We start from the raw sequence: 20,209 nt of genomic DNA, 5'->3' as shown, positions 1-20,209 counted from the left end.
CAACCCATTCTTCACACCTTCAAGGTACCATAGGATGGTTCTAACCTAGATCTAGGTTAGATTCAAGGGATGAAAACCATCTTACCTTCTTTGCTCAAGAACAACTTCAAACCCTCCAAATCACTTCAAACTCACAATGCTTCTTCTACCTTGTCAAAATCTCTTCGAATCCTTCAAGATCAACACATAAATCATCTATTAAACCTTAGATTCATCATTTTAAAGGGGATTTACAAGATCTCAAGAAACCATACTCGAATCAAGGGTTTTAAGCTTGGGTATGGTGAATGTTCAAAGAACCCAACTTTGCTTACCTCTATATGTAGATCTAGAGTTGAAGATCACTCTTCCGGCATCGGAATGGGAAGATCAAGCTTCGACGCTGCTGAAATCCTTCTCTTCTTCCTCTTCCTTCTCTTCCCTTCTTCCCTTTCTTTTCTCTCTCCTCTTTACTCTTCTCACCAACGTATGGGTGTCATAAATGAAAGAAAAGAAAATCATAATGCTATATATATAATTCCTAAATAATTGAATAGTGCACATGGATGGGTCACTCAGGTGGGTGGGTGCACCCACCTGTCCGCCCACCTGAGGGCCAAAACTTGGGATTTTGACAGGGTTCGGGCCTCGGCACGAACCCCACCCCTGGCATACGATGTAGCATACGTATATACCTTAAAATACGGATATAATACCTGCTTTATCCGTACATGGCCTTATGGTAGGTGCATGTACACGGCTTGGGCACTCCCGTCTCTTCTGGCACTGGCTCGGACTTGTCGGGCCAGCCGGTGTTTAAGGTCACCCGTGCCATCATAGCCCATAAGGAACCCGCTTTAATTTCCTCTGGCTCGGTTCCTGCATGGTTAAACCAGTTCAACCGCAAAATCAGATCGGGTTTAAAAAGTAGGGTATTACACAGTAACTGCAATACAACATACCTATACTAAACTAAGACAAACCTGTATTTTCAGCGAAAGACCTGTTCATAATAATACCAATAATTGTATCCCAAATACTTGATACCCAAATTGAGTTATAAAAGTTATATACATTTGGGCCCGAAGGCATGATATATACACAAAAATACAACAATTTAAGCATCAAGTCATCAAAAGAAAGTACATCAAAATAGTTTAGAAGAATCACACAGGAGTCACTGCAGCCTTGCAACACAATCCTCGCACGTGCAATTGACATCGTGCTTGAACACATTGGGGACCCACTAGTCCTCAGAGGAAAACTCCACGATGGGGCCCGATTCCTGTTCTCCAAGCGGGTAACATGTAAAATCACCTAAAAGAGTTGTGCACGTGGGGTGAACTCACTAGCCCAGTAAGTGGAAAGGAAAACCACACAAACAGTCACAACACAAATGCGCCTATGTGCAATTCATTTTAACCCTATTAGCCTAACAACATTACTAAGTCATAGGTTATGTGCTACTCACAATCACAGTGCACATATGCCCCTGGTATGAGTCGTGAACCCCATCCTACGATAAGCCCATAGGGTTGTCGGAGAAGGCCCACCATTGGCATTGGAATTTAAATATACGCTGACCTCCGGCAAATTTAAATGACAGAAAGTAAATAGGTGATTCCACCCAAAATAAAAGCAGTACGATTGGCCCTTTGAATATACCACAGGGGTTACTGATTGTCCTAGCGATTAGCCGTGAGTACTTCTAACCGCTGCAGGAGTTCGACAACCGTAGCCCGATACTTCCCCCCAATGATCCCCCAACACGTAAACCCCTATTGGGAAGGGTCGTAGCACAAGGGTAAATCACATCCTAGCCACATGTCTCTACATGAGCATAGTATGATTACACAATGGCGCCGCGTCCCATTCCACGAGCCACCATGCACTCGTTTTCAAGCCAACTACGACATCTAATCTAGCATATACATCATGTCCAAAAGAAATTCTTCCATCACATACATCAAGACATAAATGATATTCATCATAAAGCAAAGCATAGCATGTTATGTAAATGCACATAAAATGCGTGATATGGAATATGTGATATCTAGTCTACACACAAGTAATATGATGACATAGCTAGATCAACACATGTTAAATGATGCATAACATTTTGAAATTAAATCAGAGTCCATTCTCCACTTATTTGTATATGTACACGGTGCTTGTACCAGATACAAAAAAGATTCAATGTATGGGTATTTGTATATTGAGTGTAACCTATCATAAACATAATGGTTTATTATTTCACTATTCTGGTGTCAAAATCATAATGTTTGAACACTAAAATCGGGTTTAGAATCATAAATGGGGGTTACCCATTAAATTTGGACCAATTCTAAGAATTCTGGAAAGACATGTGGGCTATGTAGCCCATCGATTTCGGCCCACCGATTACACCAGAGCCCAGAAACTGAGTTCTAGGAACTCATGTGGGCCAGAACCTGAAGACAGTGGGCTAAAAATACCCCCAGTCTTGAAACGAAATTCTTCCAACATCTTCCCTGACTTTTCTTCGGCTTAGGTAACTTGTTTGGGGTCGATCCGGCGACTCAAATCACTCATCTAAGGTCAAATCATGTATCCTCAACCTAGATCTAAGATCGAATCAAAAGAAAAATGAAGATTCTTACCTCTTTCTTAAGAACACCAATGAAACCTCAAATTTCACTTCTTTTGCTCAAGAACCTCCAAATACTTTAGATCTTCACCAACACTCCTTCCAAATCCTTCCAAATCATTATACACACATTCCATTAGACTTTAGATTTGATTATCCAAGTAGGATTAGCAAGATCCAAGTGGGTTATTTCCCAAAAATCAAAAAGAGGGTTTAAGAGAGGGGTTTTCCTAAGAATCTTTGGAATGTGTACAATACCTACTACAAATCGAATATCTCGGTGAACTGATCATTAATCCGGGCTCAAAATACCAAGACCCAGCTCTGGTGAAGCTCTACGGTCAATTTTCCCTTATTCTTTCTTCTTCTTCTTCCTCTTTTCCTTTCTTCTTCTTTCTCTCTCTTCTTTACTCTCCCATACGCCAACTATCATTAATGAGGGAAAAGATTAATGTCACCTCTTTTATACCTGCCCCCCCCCCCCCAAATATCTTCTATTCTTAGGTGGGCTATCTCAGGTGGGTAAATCTCAGGTGGGTAATCTCGGGTGGGCTTCAATGGAAATAAACTCTCACATAATATTAGATTACGTTGGCACCCACAAATACTAGTACTTACCGTTACTTTTTGTACATGGCCTCATGGTGCGTGCAAGTGTAAGGCTTGGGTGCACATAATACACTTGGTACCCGCTCAGTCATGTCAGACCAACCCAAGTTCAAGGTCACCCTTGCTACCATATTCCATATGATAACTGTGTCGGTTCTCTCTGGTTTAGCCCCTATATGATCAAACCAAGTCAATAAGGGTAATTAGACCGGGTTTATAAAGTAGGGTATCACCAGGGGGGTGAGCAGTCAGGCTGAATTGAACTTGGTCTTTTGTGGATTGATTGAAAATGGACGGTTACACCAAATTAAACCATAATTGAGTTATTTCTAGTCTACTGCTCAATCCGGTTTTTGAGATTATGATGTATTTGAACCAAAATGAATGATGAATGTGATCCTGAGAGTCGTGATGTATATGTGTTGTTTAAGTACTAGGGTGAATTTGGATTCTAATCCTCAGCGGTGAGCGGTAAGTGACATTGAAGATCCAATTGTTGGGAGTGTCCCGATATGCACCCCACTCATTGGATCCTCACTGCCATTCATTGCCTCCCATGATTTTTTATGCGATGAATTTTACCCAAAAAAAAAACTTTGAGTCATGAATGTGACCCCTTTAGGTTTTTACTACTTGCTTTGCCATATTCCACCCAGACATTTGACTCTTGTATGTTTTACTACAGTTATTTTTCTAATGTGAAAGGAAAATAGAAAATTAAATTTAGTAAAAAATTCAGCCACATGAAAAAACTCCTATGGCTTATATGCTCCTTCTTGTAACCAAAAAAGTAAATGATTTAAAGATTGGAGTTTTCCTAAGGTCACAGAAAATGTGAATTCACTCACAATGGTGCTTCAGATGGGCACAGGGCACTAGAGGCTATTTTGAAAATATCCTGAAATCTTATGGGGGTTTATGAATCTTAAAATGATCGGTGAACTGCCCTCTATAATTGAAAAAAAAAAATATATATATATATATATATTTTCATAATTTAATGTTTGTGAAATATCCATACTAATACTAGTAGGAATCATCAGCCATTGCCAAACCTCAAGGTCAAGCGCAAACCAGCTAACAATTTCTTGAGAAGAATTTCACTTCTTCTAAATCTCCCATATTATCATTGCATGACTTAAGAAGAATTGTAATTATTGCTTCCTAGTTGATGGTCTCACAGTATAACCCATTCAAGCATAGGCCTTGAAGTGTTACAGTAGGTAAGAATATTATGGTGAGTTGGAGTAGGGGTGTCAAAACCTAGCCCGAATTGGTAAAATCAATTGGATAGAACCAGAAATAGTCCAGATCAAATTGAACCAAAGTTTATTGGGCTGATTTCGGTTTGGGGTATTCTGCTCCCAAAATCAAATCAAATCACATCAAAAACAGAACAAACTCAATCGAAATCAATAGCCGCTTCTCTTCTATTTTCAGATCAAGATAGTGAAATGAAACAGTACTTCAGAAGAAATCTCTTGGCCCGGTCAGGGTGGTGGGTGTTGAGCCCTACCTCGGAATATCACTCTGCATCTCTACTTCGTGATATGTCGTTGTCCTCCAAGACAGGCAGGAGTTGCTGGCATATGCAATGGCTGGTCTATCAAGGGTGGATTGGTGAACAGAATACGGTCTGCCCCTAATCCAAAAACTCAAATCAAAACCAAAACCGATAAGAATCCTAAATCTGCCCAAAACTCATTAAAAAATGTTTTTTTTCATTTTCGTATTTTTTTTATATAAATTAGCATGATAGACTGAACACAAATTAGATCAAAGCCGAAACAAAACCAAACTGAAACTGATATTTTTTTACTGGTTTAATTTTGATTTCATTACTTTACATTGAAACCAAGTCAATTTGAATCAAAACCAGATTGAACCAACCGATTGACCCCCTAGATTGGAGAAGCAAACCATACCTGCTGAACTATAGGACATTCAAGAAGTGCATGCTCAACCATTTTAGTAACTGCATCGCAAGAGGGGCAAAGATAAGATACAACTAAGTATCTTCTCTTCAAGTTTTGGAAAATTTACATACACATGATTTCCATATGAACACTTGAACTTTGGATGGAATCTTGAAATCCCACAATATTTTCCACACCTGCTAGGGATGAGAGTTGTTCAATGATATTGGGCTAAAGAAACTCGAAGTCTAGAGATCGTATCAGGTTCATGTATGAGAACAATTTCATATGTTCTTAGTCCGTAGATTTAGAATTCACTTTTTCTCTCTCTTCATTTAATAAATATTAAATCTTCAAGAACGTACATGATTACTTTCGTACATGAACTTGATCCAAATTCCAAAGCCTATAGGTCAATTTAACTGTAAACAAGCCCTTTGAATTTGGACTCTTATCATTCACTCCTTCATAACTAATAGGGATTCTTAGAATGCAACTAACTTCATCTTCATGGTAAGAGAATAGGTGGAGAAGTTTGGAGACATTTCATCTACCAAGGAAACAAATAATTAAGGTTAGCTACCAACCAGTCTCTGCAATTATTGTGTCCACTGGAGAGGACTTTAAACCCTTCTATAAATGGATTCCAAGGGTCTTTTCAAATCTTGGCTGAGCGCTCATTTCCAATCACCCACGACGTTCATGGTGAGCAATTTGTGATTAGTCCGAAATGGCTAATATCTCTCTTCCGTTATTATCTGTTTCTAGCTCCAACATGTTATTAGTTGAGAATCTTCTGTTGAATCTGCAGTGGCCCTACTTATTCAATCAAAACCAATTCCAAATTTCAACCAATATGGACCCGTTCAATTAAATACTAAATGCCAAAGAACTTCCCCATTCAAGAATGGGATAATGTTCCTTTTCCGGTATGTTGGTTGTGTAGTATACGCGTGTGTCTCTGTATTCATCTCTCTCACCCCTCCTATGATATAATATATCTACCCTCTATAATGGTGATAGGAAAGAGATAGATAGAGAAAGGTGATAGCATTCGCTATGCTGCCAGACAAGAAACTTAATTCCTTCAATAATTCTTATTGGGCAAAAAAAGGTTTCTTGTTCATGCGGCCCTGCATCAAACATAGAGAGGACAAAATGATACCCCCATTCTTGTGAAATACAAAAATCCGGCCCTATTGATGCCCATGTGCACCCCTTCATTGGCCTCCGCACTAGTGCAAAAGCTTAATTTGTGACTAGGGACTATTCTTTTCCCCTTATTTATTTTATGGGAAAGGGATTATTATCAGGTTATATGGCCCTTGTACCAGCGTGAGGCCCAACGAGAGCAAATGGGGGCATCCAACAAGGGTGAGAATTTTATTTTCATTTAATGGGGGCAGACAGTTATTTTTCTCTTCTTGTGTTTGGGCATAGGTACCACGTAGCTTGGCTACCTTCTTTTTTGTTGCATAGCCCATACATTAGCATAGGGGCTAATGAAAATAGGATGAGATTTTCATTTCATGGAAAGAGGAGGATAGGAGCGATCGTTTCACCATGCAGCCTGGCAATCTTCATTTTTTCTTTATTTTATTTTATTATCTGTAACTAATTCTAGTATTTACGTATGCTATCTTCCCCCCACCTCCCCAAACCGCAAGACCCCTAATGTACTCAAGGTGGCCCCAAAACTCAGAAGAGTAGTGGATTGGCTTTTAGTCCTTTTGCTTCTCAGTTGTAGGGGTGTCAATACCTAACCTGAGCTAATAAAATCGACCAAAATCGACCGATAAAATTCGAACCGAATCAAACCAAACTAATCCTTACTGGATTGATTTTGGATTGAGGTATGTTGGGATGGCTAAGTTGGATTAGGCCAGCTAATGAAGAATACTTTTTTTTTTTTTTTTTTTAATGAAGATTACAATTTAGGGCATGTTGATTCCTTGCCTCTTTGGTGTTTGAGATGTAATGGACACTAGTATCATTATCTTTTACTCCTATGATTTTATTCCTAATAAGCCTCTAATAAAATAAAATTAAATAAGATGCCATTGAAATGGAGCTGTTATCCTAGCTCAGCTAGACTAGTTTTCAAAACTAGGCTCTCTCTCTCTCTCTCCCGGCACATAGACACCCCAGCATCCGACAACTTCAACCTTACATCATCATACAGAAATTATGTACTAATGCATAGAGAATTTATGTGCTAACCAGCAATTCTGTTGGATTTCGTGAGAGCTTGCCTAAAATATAATAATATGGCCGGTGCCTTCATATTTCTTTCTTTCCTTCTTTATGTATTTATTTTTAGAAAGGGAAAGAGAGGTTCAATGAAAGTGATCTTATTGTGGTAGGATTTTTTTTCAAAATTTAATACCCTGGTATTCACCAGGGTACCCCCACACACACACATAGGGAGAGAGACTACTCTTTACCTCCTAGCATCCGACAACTTCAATCTTATAATCATAGAGAAAATATTTATTAATGGAAAGAAATTATGTGCTAACCCCACAATTATTTTCTGTTGGATCACATGAGCTTAGATAGAATAATTTCGTTTCTTTGTCATCATCTTTTGGGAGTGGGAGTGGGAGTGGGAGTGGGAGTGGGGGTGGCGAGGTATATTATTACTAGTTGTTATCGTGATCCTTCAATAAAAATAAATTTGATATTGAGATAGAATTGTCCCAAAATTTAGTATTCAACATGGTACCTATTTGTATTAGACTCTTCCATTATATTTTAGGGAAAAAGATTTTGTTAGGTCATGTGTAGTCTGCACTTAGATACAGCAAATGCAACCACTGTGAAATACAAAAACCCCACCTTCTCTTGATGGTCATGTATCTCTTCATTAATCTAGCCACTGGTGCAAGGGCCACATAACCATGCAACGTACTTCAAATTTAATGAAAAAAAATAACCTAAGTTGACATTAGTAATTAAGGTATATTTTCTAACAAAGACTAATAGTAATGAATCGATCGTAATTACCAATAGTACGAAAAATGTTTTGTAAATAGTGACACTCTCTAACGGGTGACATTGTAAATTTCTCTTGTATTAAAGAAAAAAAAAATCCCTTTGAGGCTCACATCCTATCGTGGCAAACATGGAGGCACAAGCATTGGCTGCCCGCACATGTCTGCATGCCGTGTGGATGAAGACATCATCAAATTGCTTGATCGATTTGTCTGTAATAGTTTGCGCGACAAGATAGAGAGTATCAAGAACTACATTGAGTCCTTGAGAACAGTCTTACATTATTTCCAAAGAAGAGTTAGAAATTTGCGAGATCTAATGAAGAAGAAGATGCAACAAGAAGGTGGACTGAGATTAAACGTTAAGGCATTGGATAGAAGATGTGGGGAATTAGAGGAAGGGATCAAGCCTTTGGAAGAAAGAGTAAATAAGCTCTATAGGCATTTGATTTCTATTAGAATGGTTTTATTGGGTTTTCTTGCCCAATTATAGAGGACTAAAGAGGGTAGCGGGAGCACATCAAAGAGAGACTAAAAGAAAAATCTTCTTCATTTTTTTATGAGAAAAACTGATGTATAGATTTCAGATCACTAACTCAATAATCTACCTAATCTTGATGACTATGTCCATACTTTTGCCTATCTTATTTGCTTACTTGCAAGACACGAGTTTTTGGGAGAATAGATCAAGATCTTATATGAGAATCATTTTTGTACGGGATTGATCCACACATAGAATCCACACAAGAAAAAATTAGATGGTGAATTTCATGTGTGTGAATTAAATCACACAAAAGTAATTCTTATACGAAAGCCTGATCCACAAACCTGACTTTTGGCATCATTTATATGTATATTAAGTCAGGTACAGACATATATGGTTTTGTGATGGGACTCAACAAGTCTTGTTCATCAAATCTAATCATCGTCATCCATAATTTTATCTAGTTGATATCCCACCTTGCATCCTTATCTTCATCTTCACTATCAGAATACAATTTCTTCTCTTCTTCCTTCATTCCCCTTCCATGTTCCCTAGGCCTTTTTTTCATTGAAGAAATTTTTGTAAGTTCTTACTTTGCTTTGTAATCTTTCCCCACAAACTAAGGCAATATTGTCTTTCGTGAAATTAGCCTTGTTTTGTTTTGCCGTATGTTAATTTAATTTTTTTTTTTTAATATATTTGTCTCCATTCTTTTCCCTTAATGCTCTTTCCCTCTATGTCTGTGTGGGGTTATCTTTCCTTCTTTAACTAGGATTAGTTCATTTTCTTAGATATCCTCATAGGTTATAGTATTTTTCAAAATACCCTTTTAGATTTCATTTCTTTGGTTGCCACAAGGGTTGCAGCTGCTTGGCTGCAACCCGGGCAGCAGCTAAATTTCGTCCGTGAATCACCTTGGCAACTCTGATATGTGATATGTTGTCCATTGGTGACTTACCCATGAAAGATGAAAAGATTTTTAACTATGGGTTTTATGAATAGTTGATAATCATTTTTAACTAGACGATAATCACTCAATCTTCTTATGAAAAAGTGTAGTTCAATGACTAGTCCCGTAGATGCTTCGTGTGACCCCTTGTGATTCCCTTGTCTGACCCAATGTGATTCTTACACATGGATAAACAACAATTGTGTTAGGCAGATGATGAATTGTAGTGCACAAAAAACACATACTCACCCAGATGTTTCGAGTTTGAATCTTCAAACGCCTGGCCATGAAAAATGTGTTACTTGGGGCTGGAAAGGTTCATAAACATATTACAACAAAGAAGCCTTTCATACTTCAATAGGGTCACATGTGATACATGTAGAGAGAGAGAGAGAGAGAGAGTGTTACAAAAAGAAGCCCTTCGATGACTTCATTAAGGTGCCACATGTGATACATGTTGAAGAAAATAAACCCCTTTTTCCCTGTGATTGGGAAAGGACAAAGTACAGTAATGAGTTGGTAGGATAGTGCCATTCCGTTTTGCAGAGAAATCTCCTTTTCCCGCAGATACGTTTTGAGTGCAAGGTGACCATTAACCACTCCTTTGTCTCCATTTGTTGCAACCTCTTTCTAAACCACTCATTTTAAATGCAGGGGTCTCACAAACTATTATAAATTGGCATCTCCTTTGGCAGTGAAGATATTATTAAAATTTTCCTTCAGCAGATTTTAGTTATTTTCTGTGGCATTCACATTCTTCAATGGCCTTCCATGGTACCACTACCTTCTCCTCCACTTCTCCATATCCCCCCAAAAGTGGTGCTCCCACATCTATAGCCCAAAATGGAGGCACAATTGAATACCCAAACCTGATTTCTGAATCAACTTCTTTCAACAACTATGTTGTGGCAAGTCTCTCTCTCTCTCCATATTTTGCTATGTTAATCCTATCTAGGCAACAATTTGATGATCATAATGTTTTAATTATGTCCATCTAATGGTACTCTTGCTTTTCACTCTTGTAGGATGGAATTCGCGCCAAACAAATAGAGAAATTTGACGAAATTAGGCGATTTCTCAGTGAACTTGATGACCCATTAGAGTGTATGATGATGGTTGATGCACTGCAACGCCTTTGCATCGATTGCCACTTCGAAAACGAGATCAATACAATCTTTGACAAGCATTATGGAAGCCTTAATGGTGGTGGCTTGCATGAAATTGCATTGCAATTTCGATTGCTAAGGCAAGCTGGTTATTTTGTTCCTACAGACGTCTTTGACAACTTCAAGGACAAGGAAGGACAGTTCAAAAAAGAGTTGAGTTCAGACACAAGAGGACTGATGAGTTTATATGAAGCTTCACACCTTGGAGTAGAAGGAGAAGATACACTTGATCAAGCCAACTACTTCGCTCACAAGCACCTTAGTGATGCTAAAATCAGTACTACCCTCGAACCTGAACTAGCCAGAGCTGTGGGTGATACCTTGGAGCATCCCTTTCACAAGAACCTGGCTAGATTCAAGGCCAGACACTACCACCTCAGCCCTCCTCCTCAAGGCACATATGGATGGAGCAGCCTTGTAAACGAATTTGCAAAGATGGATTTTAACATGGTTCGATCTTTATATCAACAAGAACTCCAGCAGATTTTTACGTAAGTTGAACTCATATTTTTGTTTCTATGATTGTGTTGTTGAAGGCTTTCATCTTAAAAGCAATTGGCTTGAAATGGGGTGGCCTCTTGTAACTCTTATACATGATAGTCGAGTCATCCAAGGCGTATGTGAAACTATCTCAATACTCCTTCAACAAGGAGCCATCATCAATGAAGGACAAACTTGACATTCCCACTCTGATACCATGTTAAGCTTCTATCTTAAAACCAATTGGCTTGAAGTGGGGAGGCCTCATGTCACTTTTATACATTATAGTCGAGTCACTCACAGCCAATGTGAGACTATCTTAATATACATATATATATATATGTCCCTAGCTAACTGATGGTTCTTGCTTTTGCCATGATAGGTGGTGGAGAGAACTGGGTCTATCACAGGATCTGAAGTTTGCTAGAGACCAACCACTAAAATGGTATATGTGGTCCATCACAGCTCTCCCAGATCCAAAGCACTCCCAGCTAAGAATGGAACTCACAAAACCCATCTCATTGGTCTATATAATTGATGACATTTTCGATGTTTATGGGACACTCGACGAGTTGATTCTCTTCACTGAAGCAGTAAACAAGTAAGACATACTCAAATTCCCTATCAGTACTTAAGGATCAAATTAATTAAACCAGGATTAATGATTTATTAATGAATTTTACGTATAGATGGGAGACTACCACCATTAAGGAACTACCAGAATACATGAAGATTTGTTTCAAGGCTCTTGACGATATCACCAATGAAATTAGTGAAAAGGTTCTTAAAGAACATGGGTGGAACCCCATAGGCACTCTGAGGAAAGCGGTACAGTATTACACTAATTAAACACCCATTAATAAATAGTAATTTTTCAAGAACCTGCTAATTACTGTGTTGAAATTGATTATACATGCAGTGGGGAAGCCTTTGTGATGCATTTCTAATAGAAGCCAAATGGTTCGCATCTAAGCTGGTGCCTAAGTCAAAGGAGTACCTGGAGAATGGTGTGATAAGCTCAGGAGTGCCTCTGGTTTTTGCTCATTTGTTCTTTCTACTAGGCCAAGGTCTAACAGAGGAGAGTGTATGTTGTGTGGAAGGCAATCCAGCACTTGTATCTTGCACAGCGACAATTCTTCGTCTATGGGACGACTTGGGAAGTGCCAAGGTAACATATTATATAAATACCACCTATGTATGATTCGATCCATACGGTTGTGGGGTCAGTAGGAGCCCACATTCGGTCTGAATACCTGTCATTAGCAAGCAAAAAAAAAAAAAAAATTTCTAATCAAGTTTTGTGTGTTGATTGATAGGATGAGAAGCAAGAAGGACACGACGGGTCGTATATAGAATGTTACATGAAGGAACAGGAGGAGGGTTCTTCATTTGATCAAAGCCCACAAGATCAAGTCTTTTGCATAATTTCAGATTCTTGGAAGAAACTCAATAGAGAATGCCTTTCAAAAAACCATTTCTCACCCACCTTCAAAAGGGCATCACTTAACATTGCGAGGATTGTCCCTCTAATGTACAGTTACAGTGACAGTAACCTTCCAACCCTTGCCAAGTATATCAACTCACTGTTCTATGAAACTGTTACTTTCTAATTGATTTCAAAATTTATGAATTACCTCTGATTCCCTCCCCTCCCATCTCATCTCATTACTCCTCACCACAGCCCTCCTCTGCCAACCTACCTCTCCTCCACCACTTGATTGGTGAAGTCAGCATGATGTGATGCTAATGACTTCATTTTTCTCTTCTTCTCCAACCGCTCTTATTTCAACAGCTCTTTTTCACTGGTTCTATTCCCTCCCCCCACCTCTGCATCTCCCTCCACCGCCCCTGCTGATAAGGAATACTACACAGAGAATGGAGTGGCATTTGGAAGTTTATAGGGAACCTTGTTTGGTTCCAAGGCAAATAGATAGAGATATACTACTTTATCTGAAAAACAATCACAAATTCAAGCTGGGTCTATGAAATGATCATGTCGGAAGTTCAGATCTCAAGCACTTTTTTTAGATTCTCAAATTGTATGATCATCCAAGTGATTTGTTTTCTTCAGTTACTGTTGATCTTTTTTCCCCCCCAACAGATTGAAAATTCTTCAAAGGGATATCTATTCTTCTATAGAGATTATTTTTGGTTCTGTAAGAAATCTGATTTGATTGTTGAATCATTAACAAGTTAAAATAGAATACTGTAAAAAGGCCCGCAGCCCACCACAGCAGTAGTAGATGAATCAAACCCTATCACTAACCGTTATGTAGATATTCTATCATTTTTTTTTTTTCCTGAAGAAATCCATGGACCAAATCATCTAAACTTGTAGGTGCATTGAGATGAAAAATTCCATTGCATCAGATTTTTATGTGATGCCAGCTTGCTTGTGGTGGGACAAACAACCCTATCTCAAATGTGTGTAATTTGATGGAGACATACAATGATAACCAAATATGTATAAAGTAATAACACATTGAAACAAATCAGCTAAATTACAAAAACACACGTCAATTTTAACGTGGAAAACTCTTCCAAAGTAAAAGAAAAAACCGAATGGATCTTGTTCAAATTAAAAACTTTCACTATAGTAATAATATGATTACAATACTTAATTTCTAGATGGTACTAAAGGTAACCAATCATCAAGAGAAAAATCCCCACTTAGATTACAAAGCAACTAACCAAACAAAGGTGTATTCACTAAGAATACAATACTCTGCCTCAAAACGCATCGTGACAAATTCGGAAACTTTACCCTTAATAGAGAGAATACCGTCAGCCACATTCCACTACGAAGAACACGAGAGCACTTTATCTTCTTTCTTTTTTCTCCTCTTCCACTCACCGGGAAAGCTAGAGCCAAAAAAGGATCTTCCTTCCCAAGGAATAGTACGTACCCTTTCCTCTTTCTTTCCATCTCACACTTTCCCTTCTTATTACGTGTAAGAAACTCTCTCACCACCTTAATTATTGTTAAAGGTTATGGGTCCCTCTCAATGACGTGAGGAGCCATTCGCGATCAACAGAGAGAGATTGGGGCAGGGTAAGCTGTTGTTAATGGAGATTGGAGATGAAGGAGGAGTAGAGATATGATGAAGCTTTTTTATATGTAGAAATTGTCACAAAGTACCCAAAATCCAGCAACCTTGATTGGTATGGACAGATTGACAACTACAAATGATGCAGAAGGGAGGACTTTGTAGCAAATATGTGTTTCAACAGGAAAGAAAGGATTGGGAGAGGAAGCTAATGCCTTCTCTCCTCCCTCTCTTGTCTCTTTCTGTATCTTCTTTGGTTGCTGCTTCTATTTCTGCTTCCTTTGTGAGAGTGAAACAGCGAGAACCAAACAACAAGAAAAGTGGAGGCCTTATCTCCTCCCTCTCTGTCTTCTTTTTAACTGAATAAACAGTTAAAACAACATAAATTGGACTATGTAGATGGAAAGTTGGTGGTTAATCGTGTTGATCCAAGATTAGGGATTGTAATCAATCTCTGTCAATACCATTCTAGATTGGATGAGTATCGGTCTATTTTACCTGACTTTTATAAAAAGTATTGTCTCTTCCTATTTTAACCCTAAAATTATCCAGATTGGGGATCGGTCTCAGTCGATACCAATCCGATATGGATCAAAAAATAAAAAAAAAAAAAAAAAAAAAAAATAGGATAGGGAAAGTATTTCTTGTGGACAATGCATCTACAAATGAGTCATTTTCCCTTTCATGGGGGCAGGTTGGTCATTTCGCTCCCATGTGTAGCACGAGGCCACTCCACCACAGAAAATATTTTTCCATATATATATATATATATATATATATATGAAAAAGTTTGGGTATGCCGCCGATATCAAGTATGCTAGCACCCATTGTGTGTCTCTCTTCCCTTTTTCTGAAATGACCTTCATATCCTTTCTAAATTCCATCATGTGTTCCTATTGCTGCTATCCGCTAGCATACTTGATATCGGCGGCATACCTATCCCTCTCCCATATATATATATATATATATATACACACACAATCTACTAAACACATGCTTGTTCTTGCGTTTGATTTGGAGTGTGGTGATCCTCGTGTTTATGCAAGAAAAGAGTGAAATGCTTCTAAAAATTTGATCAGATTTAACTTTTGAACTTTCAAAAGACCAAGATCTGATGAATTTCCGATTTTCTGGAGGGTCAAATTGATAATGAATTTGGTTTCTCATGTTTGCCTCTGGCGTAGGCCAGGCTCCTGGATAGAACTTGTCATCAAAAAATATATATTGTTGTAACAATACACTAGCACATCAACACATTTTATGGTCTTGATGGAATGCCAAAGTGTCTCTTATCTTCTTTTCCAATTATTAAGATTAAAAAAAAAAAAAAAGAGATTGGATCCTCTATACATATATGTGAAGATTCAACACTTGTCCATCTTGCTTTTATATATGCCTTTCCTCACCCTTTAAATAGTAAAAAAGGTGCCTCTGAGTTTACGAAGTTTGCTCCAACTTATACAGACGACAAGGAGGAAGGATCTTTTCAAAAAAAAAAAACAATGAGGGAACCTACATAGAAACAATAGATGTAGAGAGAGGGGGAAAAGAGTACACTCTACCTGCAAGTATGAGCCAAAACGTGCTTCTAAAATGGGACACCAAGGGCTTTAAGAGTGACAGCACCAGAATCAATGTGAGCGCCATCAAAGTCAAGGACAACAAGACGCTTTAAACGTCAAAGCTAAGGAGGGGGGTTAGGGAGGGTGATGCAGGGGAGGGGAGGGGAGGGCGAAGCTGGAGGAGATGGCTGTGTAGGATAGTGGTGGAGCCATGGGATGGTGGTGGAGGCGAAAATGAGATGCGAGAGGGGAGGGGATCATGCGTAACTTACAGAAATATCGAATAAATACGGTGAAAAAAATGAAAGTTTGCTTTTGTGAAAGAATAAAAGAAATGTTTAAAATAAGAGAGTTTGAGTAAATATAAGAAATATAAGATACTGATAGTAATTAATTATATTTTATTCTCTTTGATAATTTTAATAGGGTGAGTGGTAGCAGCACTTAAGCGCCCGCTTCATATAAACATCACATTTAATTTTGACCATTGATTTTTTGATAATTAATCCAAGCCATCGATTGCCCTCATACCTCTATTAGGGCTCCCTACTTCTACATAAGGTTTCCAATTTTGCACGAAATTGTTTCTTTTACACCTCTCTTATTCGACCACCGGTCTCCAACTACCATTCTCTTTCACTTGGTGTTTAACAATCTTTGATGCAGAGAGGTTTTGATTTCTACAATAAAAAAGAAAGCAACAACGACAGCGTTGGATCCCAAGTAGTAGAACAAAGGATGAAACAAAAGAAAATTCTGGCCAGTCCCCTCTCTTTGTTTCCTCTTCCCCCTAGCCAATAATTATTCATCAGCTCTTTTTTGCTTCTATGAACTCTCCTTCTACCTTCGAATATTGTTCCCTCTCTCTCATTAGAGAGCATGGAAAATATTAAGTGAGAGAAGCGAATTCTTGACCGGTTTATCAATCGCTCTCACACAGCTACCGCCTCTTGTTCTAAAGAAAACATTATAGATAAATAAAAGAATAAACCCATTTAAATGCCGACATTAATGATAGAAACTATTCCAACGGCCTCTTCTTAGCTCTTCTGCAGACTGTGGTAACACTGGTGAGAAGTTGCCACAATCACCGGAACTGTAAACCTGATGCGACTGCGATTGTGATTGCAAGGTCGATGGCACTTGGCTGGGACAAAGGGCTCGCTCGCCGGCTCTCCGGTGGGTATTACCAGACCCAAGAGAACAAACACAGGCACCGACAAGTCCTCTCTTAGAGAAGACGCGAGTGAAACTACAGTTGCTCTTCACGGCAAGAGAAGATGACAATATATTGACCAAAAACCCTGCTGGGAAAGTAAACTAGAATAACGAGTAATAGGTTGAAAAAAAGGAACGATTCAAATTATGTCAGATAAAATCAACTGTTAAAACCGAATGTGGTGCTTATATGAAGCAAGTGCTTAAACGCTGCTACCATTAAGCCATTTTAATATTATATTTTTCATTTCTCTCTCATTAAATATCTATCTTCTTTTTTTTTAATATATTATTTATTTTGACACCTTGACTATTAATATTATGAAAGTACAAAATAGAAACACATGAGAAAATATACACAGAGATATCTTTTCCCATTTCATAGGGATAAACTGATCATCCCACCCCTCAATGTGTCCATCGGAGCCACTCTTCCCAGCAAAAACTTTTTTCCCAAAGAAAGTACTGTTCTTAAAGAGTTTTGGTAAATATATTTAAGAAATCAGAAGCCAGCAATGACTATACCAAAAAAAGAAAAAAGTATCTTCTGCCACATGAAAAATATGAGGAGTATAGTATTATATAGAATCTGCCACACTCCAACCACAGATTTATTTTATAAAAGGTAAGTAGTGTAATTCTCTGTAACTCCATGGGCGTGGGGCATGGCTACGTGCATATTCCTCTCTATAATCATATTGTATACAGCTATGCTTGACTGTGTATGGGACTCTTAGTTAACACCCTTAAAACCTTTCTTTTCCCTTCTTTCTGGAAGGATCTAATGGCGCCCTGGTTTCTGGATTTTACCAACTATATCACGACGAGAAAACAAATCTAATCTCCTCGGTGAATCGGCTTATTGGGACCGGCCGGCCAATTACCACTGACTGTTACATTTTTAACTGATTTTTGGACGATTCAGACCAATTTATCCCCGATTTCAGTTTTTTCAAACCTGACCAAGCCCAACCTTTTTTTTTTTTTTTTTTTCACAAATATGCTAATTTCTTCTCTTTAAGGTTTGAGCTTTGGTCAAGTAATTTAGTTAAATTTGACCTTTTTCGTATGTTCCAGACGTCGATTTCTTAGTTCATTAATTTCAGTCGAAATGAGTTCTTAATTCAGTCAATGTCATGCCGTCAGAATAATAGAAGTAATCAAATGCAAATCTCAGGGCAAAGGATACCTTCAAGTAATGGAGAGTGGCCACCAAATCACCCAAAGCCAAGGGACGCCATCTGCAAACAAAATAACCAAATAAATTGAGTAAAATAAATATAAATAAATAAAAAATAATAGCTCCACGAAACCGAATGACACAAATGCCGGCGGCAGGCCGTAATGATTTACGAACACAGTACACTGATTACGGACGTCAAACAGTAACGGAAAAGCAAAACAGCAACGGCACTTGCAGCGGCAACCCTCTGACACAGATGTCAATCCTTTAAATGATTAAACACTGGTTACTAACGATGCCATAGATGACACATCTCTGGTTTTTCCGCTTTAGTGGTTTAATTTCGTTTGGATAATTAATGGATTATTTCTCAATTATATGTCAAAAGTATGAAATCTATGGTATGTACATTAGAGGCAAAATTGGTATGTACAAGTTGGCTCCAGGTCGAGTTTTTAGGGTTTTGGTCCCTGGAGATGTATAAAGAAAAAGGGGAAACTTCTTGGTGCCTCGATAAGCTTTGTCAATCTGATGCTCCACGCTAGGCTTCTGCTCTCTCCATAAAAGCACCAAAGGAAAAGGCTTCCAATCTAGTGCCGAAACACTATGGCTACACAAAGAGGATGATTGAAGTGTATAATTGATCGAACCTGCTCGATTGATTGATCACAAGTCTTCGGCATTCGACATAACAGAAAGCCGACTAGGTCTTTGCTGAAACGACTCTCTTCTCTTCTGCTGATGAGAAGAAGGTCTAATCAAAGCTGCCAAAGCTCTCTTAACCAATTCTCCCTCAACAGTACCAATCCGAACAAGCGAATTTGTCATCGCTGATCTCCGAGCGTTTAATCGATTAGACGAGGGATAAGATCCGGCATGATGATGGTGATTATCGACACCTTTGTGAAGACTGCAACGAAACGAACCAGGGTGATTAGTCGGCGAACACATACATGTCCTCTTCGGAGATGATGGAGCAGACAAAAGATTACTCTGCTTCTTTACGATCTGATCACGAGGAGAAACCGCAATCGACCTGCTAGGAGAGCGAGATCGGTCGATCGAAAACCGAACAGAAGGAGAAGACGAAGAGGGAACGGAACCACAGAGATTGCGGCAAGTAGGAGAGGTTGATCTATTGAAGAAACCAGTAGTTGGAGGAGAGAAACCCGAACTTGCAGATGCGAAAGCCGTCGACGACGACGAAGAGTTCGATCTCTGTAACCCGTAGGACAAGACTGGTCCAGTGTATCTGGTTCTTGAATTTGAAGTCGTCATTTTCGTTGATAAGAAAAAGCAGATGAAGATAAATAACGAACAGAGCGATGAGACACGAGAAGAATAATTCTTGCAGGCTAGTTGGCTCTCTATTCCTTCAAACTTCGCTTGGCTCAACCCTTCTATTTATAGGACTTCAGAGAAGAAGATCGACGGTTATATGGGTTCAGAGTTCAGATTCGGATCCGATGGTTTTGAATCTCTATGCTGGACAAAACGACGAATTTTCGAGCCGTTTGTCTAACAGCTATTGAGTGGGAGCTCAAGATCCTGCCACGTAGGGATGATGCATTATTGGTATGGGAATGTCCCTGATACTGTTTGTACTGATATTACGCATATTGCCATTTTCATATGACGGAAATACCCTTCCCTGTCTTCTATTTCTCATAGAAGTCCTGGCTTCCATTCTTTTATGATACCTCTTTTCCTGAAAAGGAATCGTAGAATTAGATCATCAAGGTTTTAAAACTCGGGATCGTTATCTTTTGGAATTGGATAATTTATTCTGTTAGGAATGAGTTTTGGTCTCAATCAATATCAATATAATTCAAGCAATTCATACTTATCTGATTTTTAAAATCTTGTATGGAAGACATGTAAACAATGATTTAATTCATGGTATTAATATATGGTATCGATTGCAAATACCAATAATACATATCAATATCATAACAATATCAATTGGGGTTGATATTAATATTGATACAATCAATCTG

The 20,209-nt window shown here is 38.5% G+C and overlaps 2 protein-coding genes across 4 annotated transcripts; one reads left to right on the top strand and one right to left on the bottom strand.

Moving 5' to 3' along the window:
- The first annotated feature begins 10,285 nt into the window (after positions 1–10,285).
- On the top strand, positions 10,286–13,340 carry LOC122072223 ((3S,6E)-nerolidol synthase 1-like). The gene is made up of 6 exons (XM_042636794.1): positions 10,286–10,464; positions 10,582–11,213; positions 11,585–11,803; positions 11,892–12,030; positions 12,122–12,370; positions 12,519–13,340. The coding sequence occupies exons 1-6, from the start codon at positions 10,318–10,320 to the stop codon at positions 12,810–12,812; spliced, it is 1,680 nt and encodes a 559-aa protein (XP_042492728.1). The 5' UTR covers positions 10,286–10,317; the 3' UTR covers positions 12,813–13,340.
- A 2,852-nt stretch (positions 13,341–16,192) lies between these two features.
- LOC122093324 lies at positions 16,193–19,602 on the bottom strand. Of its 3 annotated transcripts, none has more exons than XR_006144418.1 (3): positions 18,863–19,602; positions 18,219–18,270; positions 16,193–17,131 (listed from the first exon to the last, which is right to left on the bottom strand). XR_006144418.1 is itself a non-coding variant. In XM_042663632.1 (2 exons), the coding sequence occupies exon 1, from the start codon at positions 19,488–19,490 to the stop codon at positions 18,879–18,881; it is 612 nt and encodes a 203-aa protein (XP_042519566.1). In that variant the 5' UTR covers positions 19,491–19,602; the 3' UTR covers positions 16,193–18,270; positions 18,863–18,878. The 3 variants fall into 3 exon arrangements, 1 of the variants encoding a protein (XP_042519566.1); XR_006144420.1 differs by having other exon boundaries at positions 16,193–17,115; XM_042663632.1 differs by having other exon boundaries at positions 16,193–18,270.
- Between the last annotated feature and the right edge of the window lie 607 nt (positions 19,603–20,209).

The sequence above is a fragment of the Macadamia integrifolia genome, chromosome 2 (genome assembly GCF_013358625.1).
Source record: "Macadamia integrifolia cultivar HAES 741 chromosome 2, SCU_Mint_v3, whole genome shotgun sequence".
Lineage (NCBI taxonomy): Eukaryota > Viridiplantae > Streptophyta > Magnoliopsida > Proteales > Proteaceae > Macadamia > Macadamia integrifolia.
This window is presented reverse-complemented; position numbering and strand designations above follow the sequence as displayed.

Bases quoted from the DNA above. Each gene is read 5' to 3' on its own strand.
- LOC122072223 (XM_042636794.1), top strand. From the start codon at position 10,318: ATGGCCTTCCATGGTACCACTACCTTCTCCTCCACTTCTCCATATCCC. The intron at 10,465-10,581 runs GCAAGTCTCTCT...TCACTCTTGTAG, and splicing joins CTTTCAACAACTATGTTGTG to GATGGAATTCGCGCCAAACA. The intron at 11,804-11,891 runs GTAAGACATACT...TTTTACGTATAG, and splicing joins TTCACTGAAGCAGTAAACAA to ATGGGAGACTACCACCATTA.
- LOC122093324 (XM_042663632.1), bottom strand. From the start codon at position 19,490: ATGACGACTTCAAATTCAAGAACCAGATACACTGGACCAGTCTTGTCC.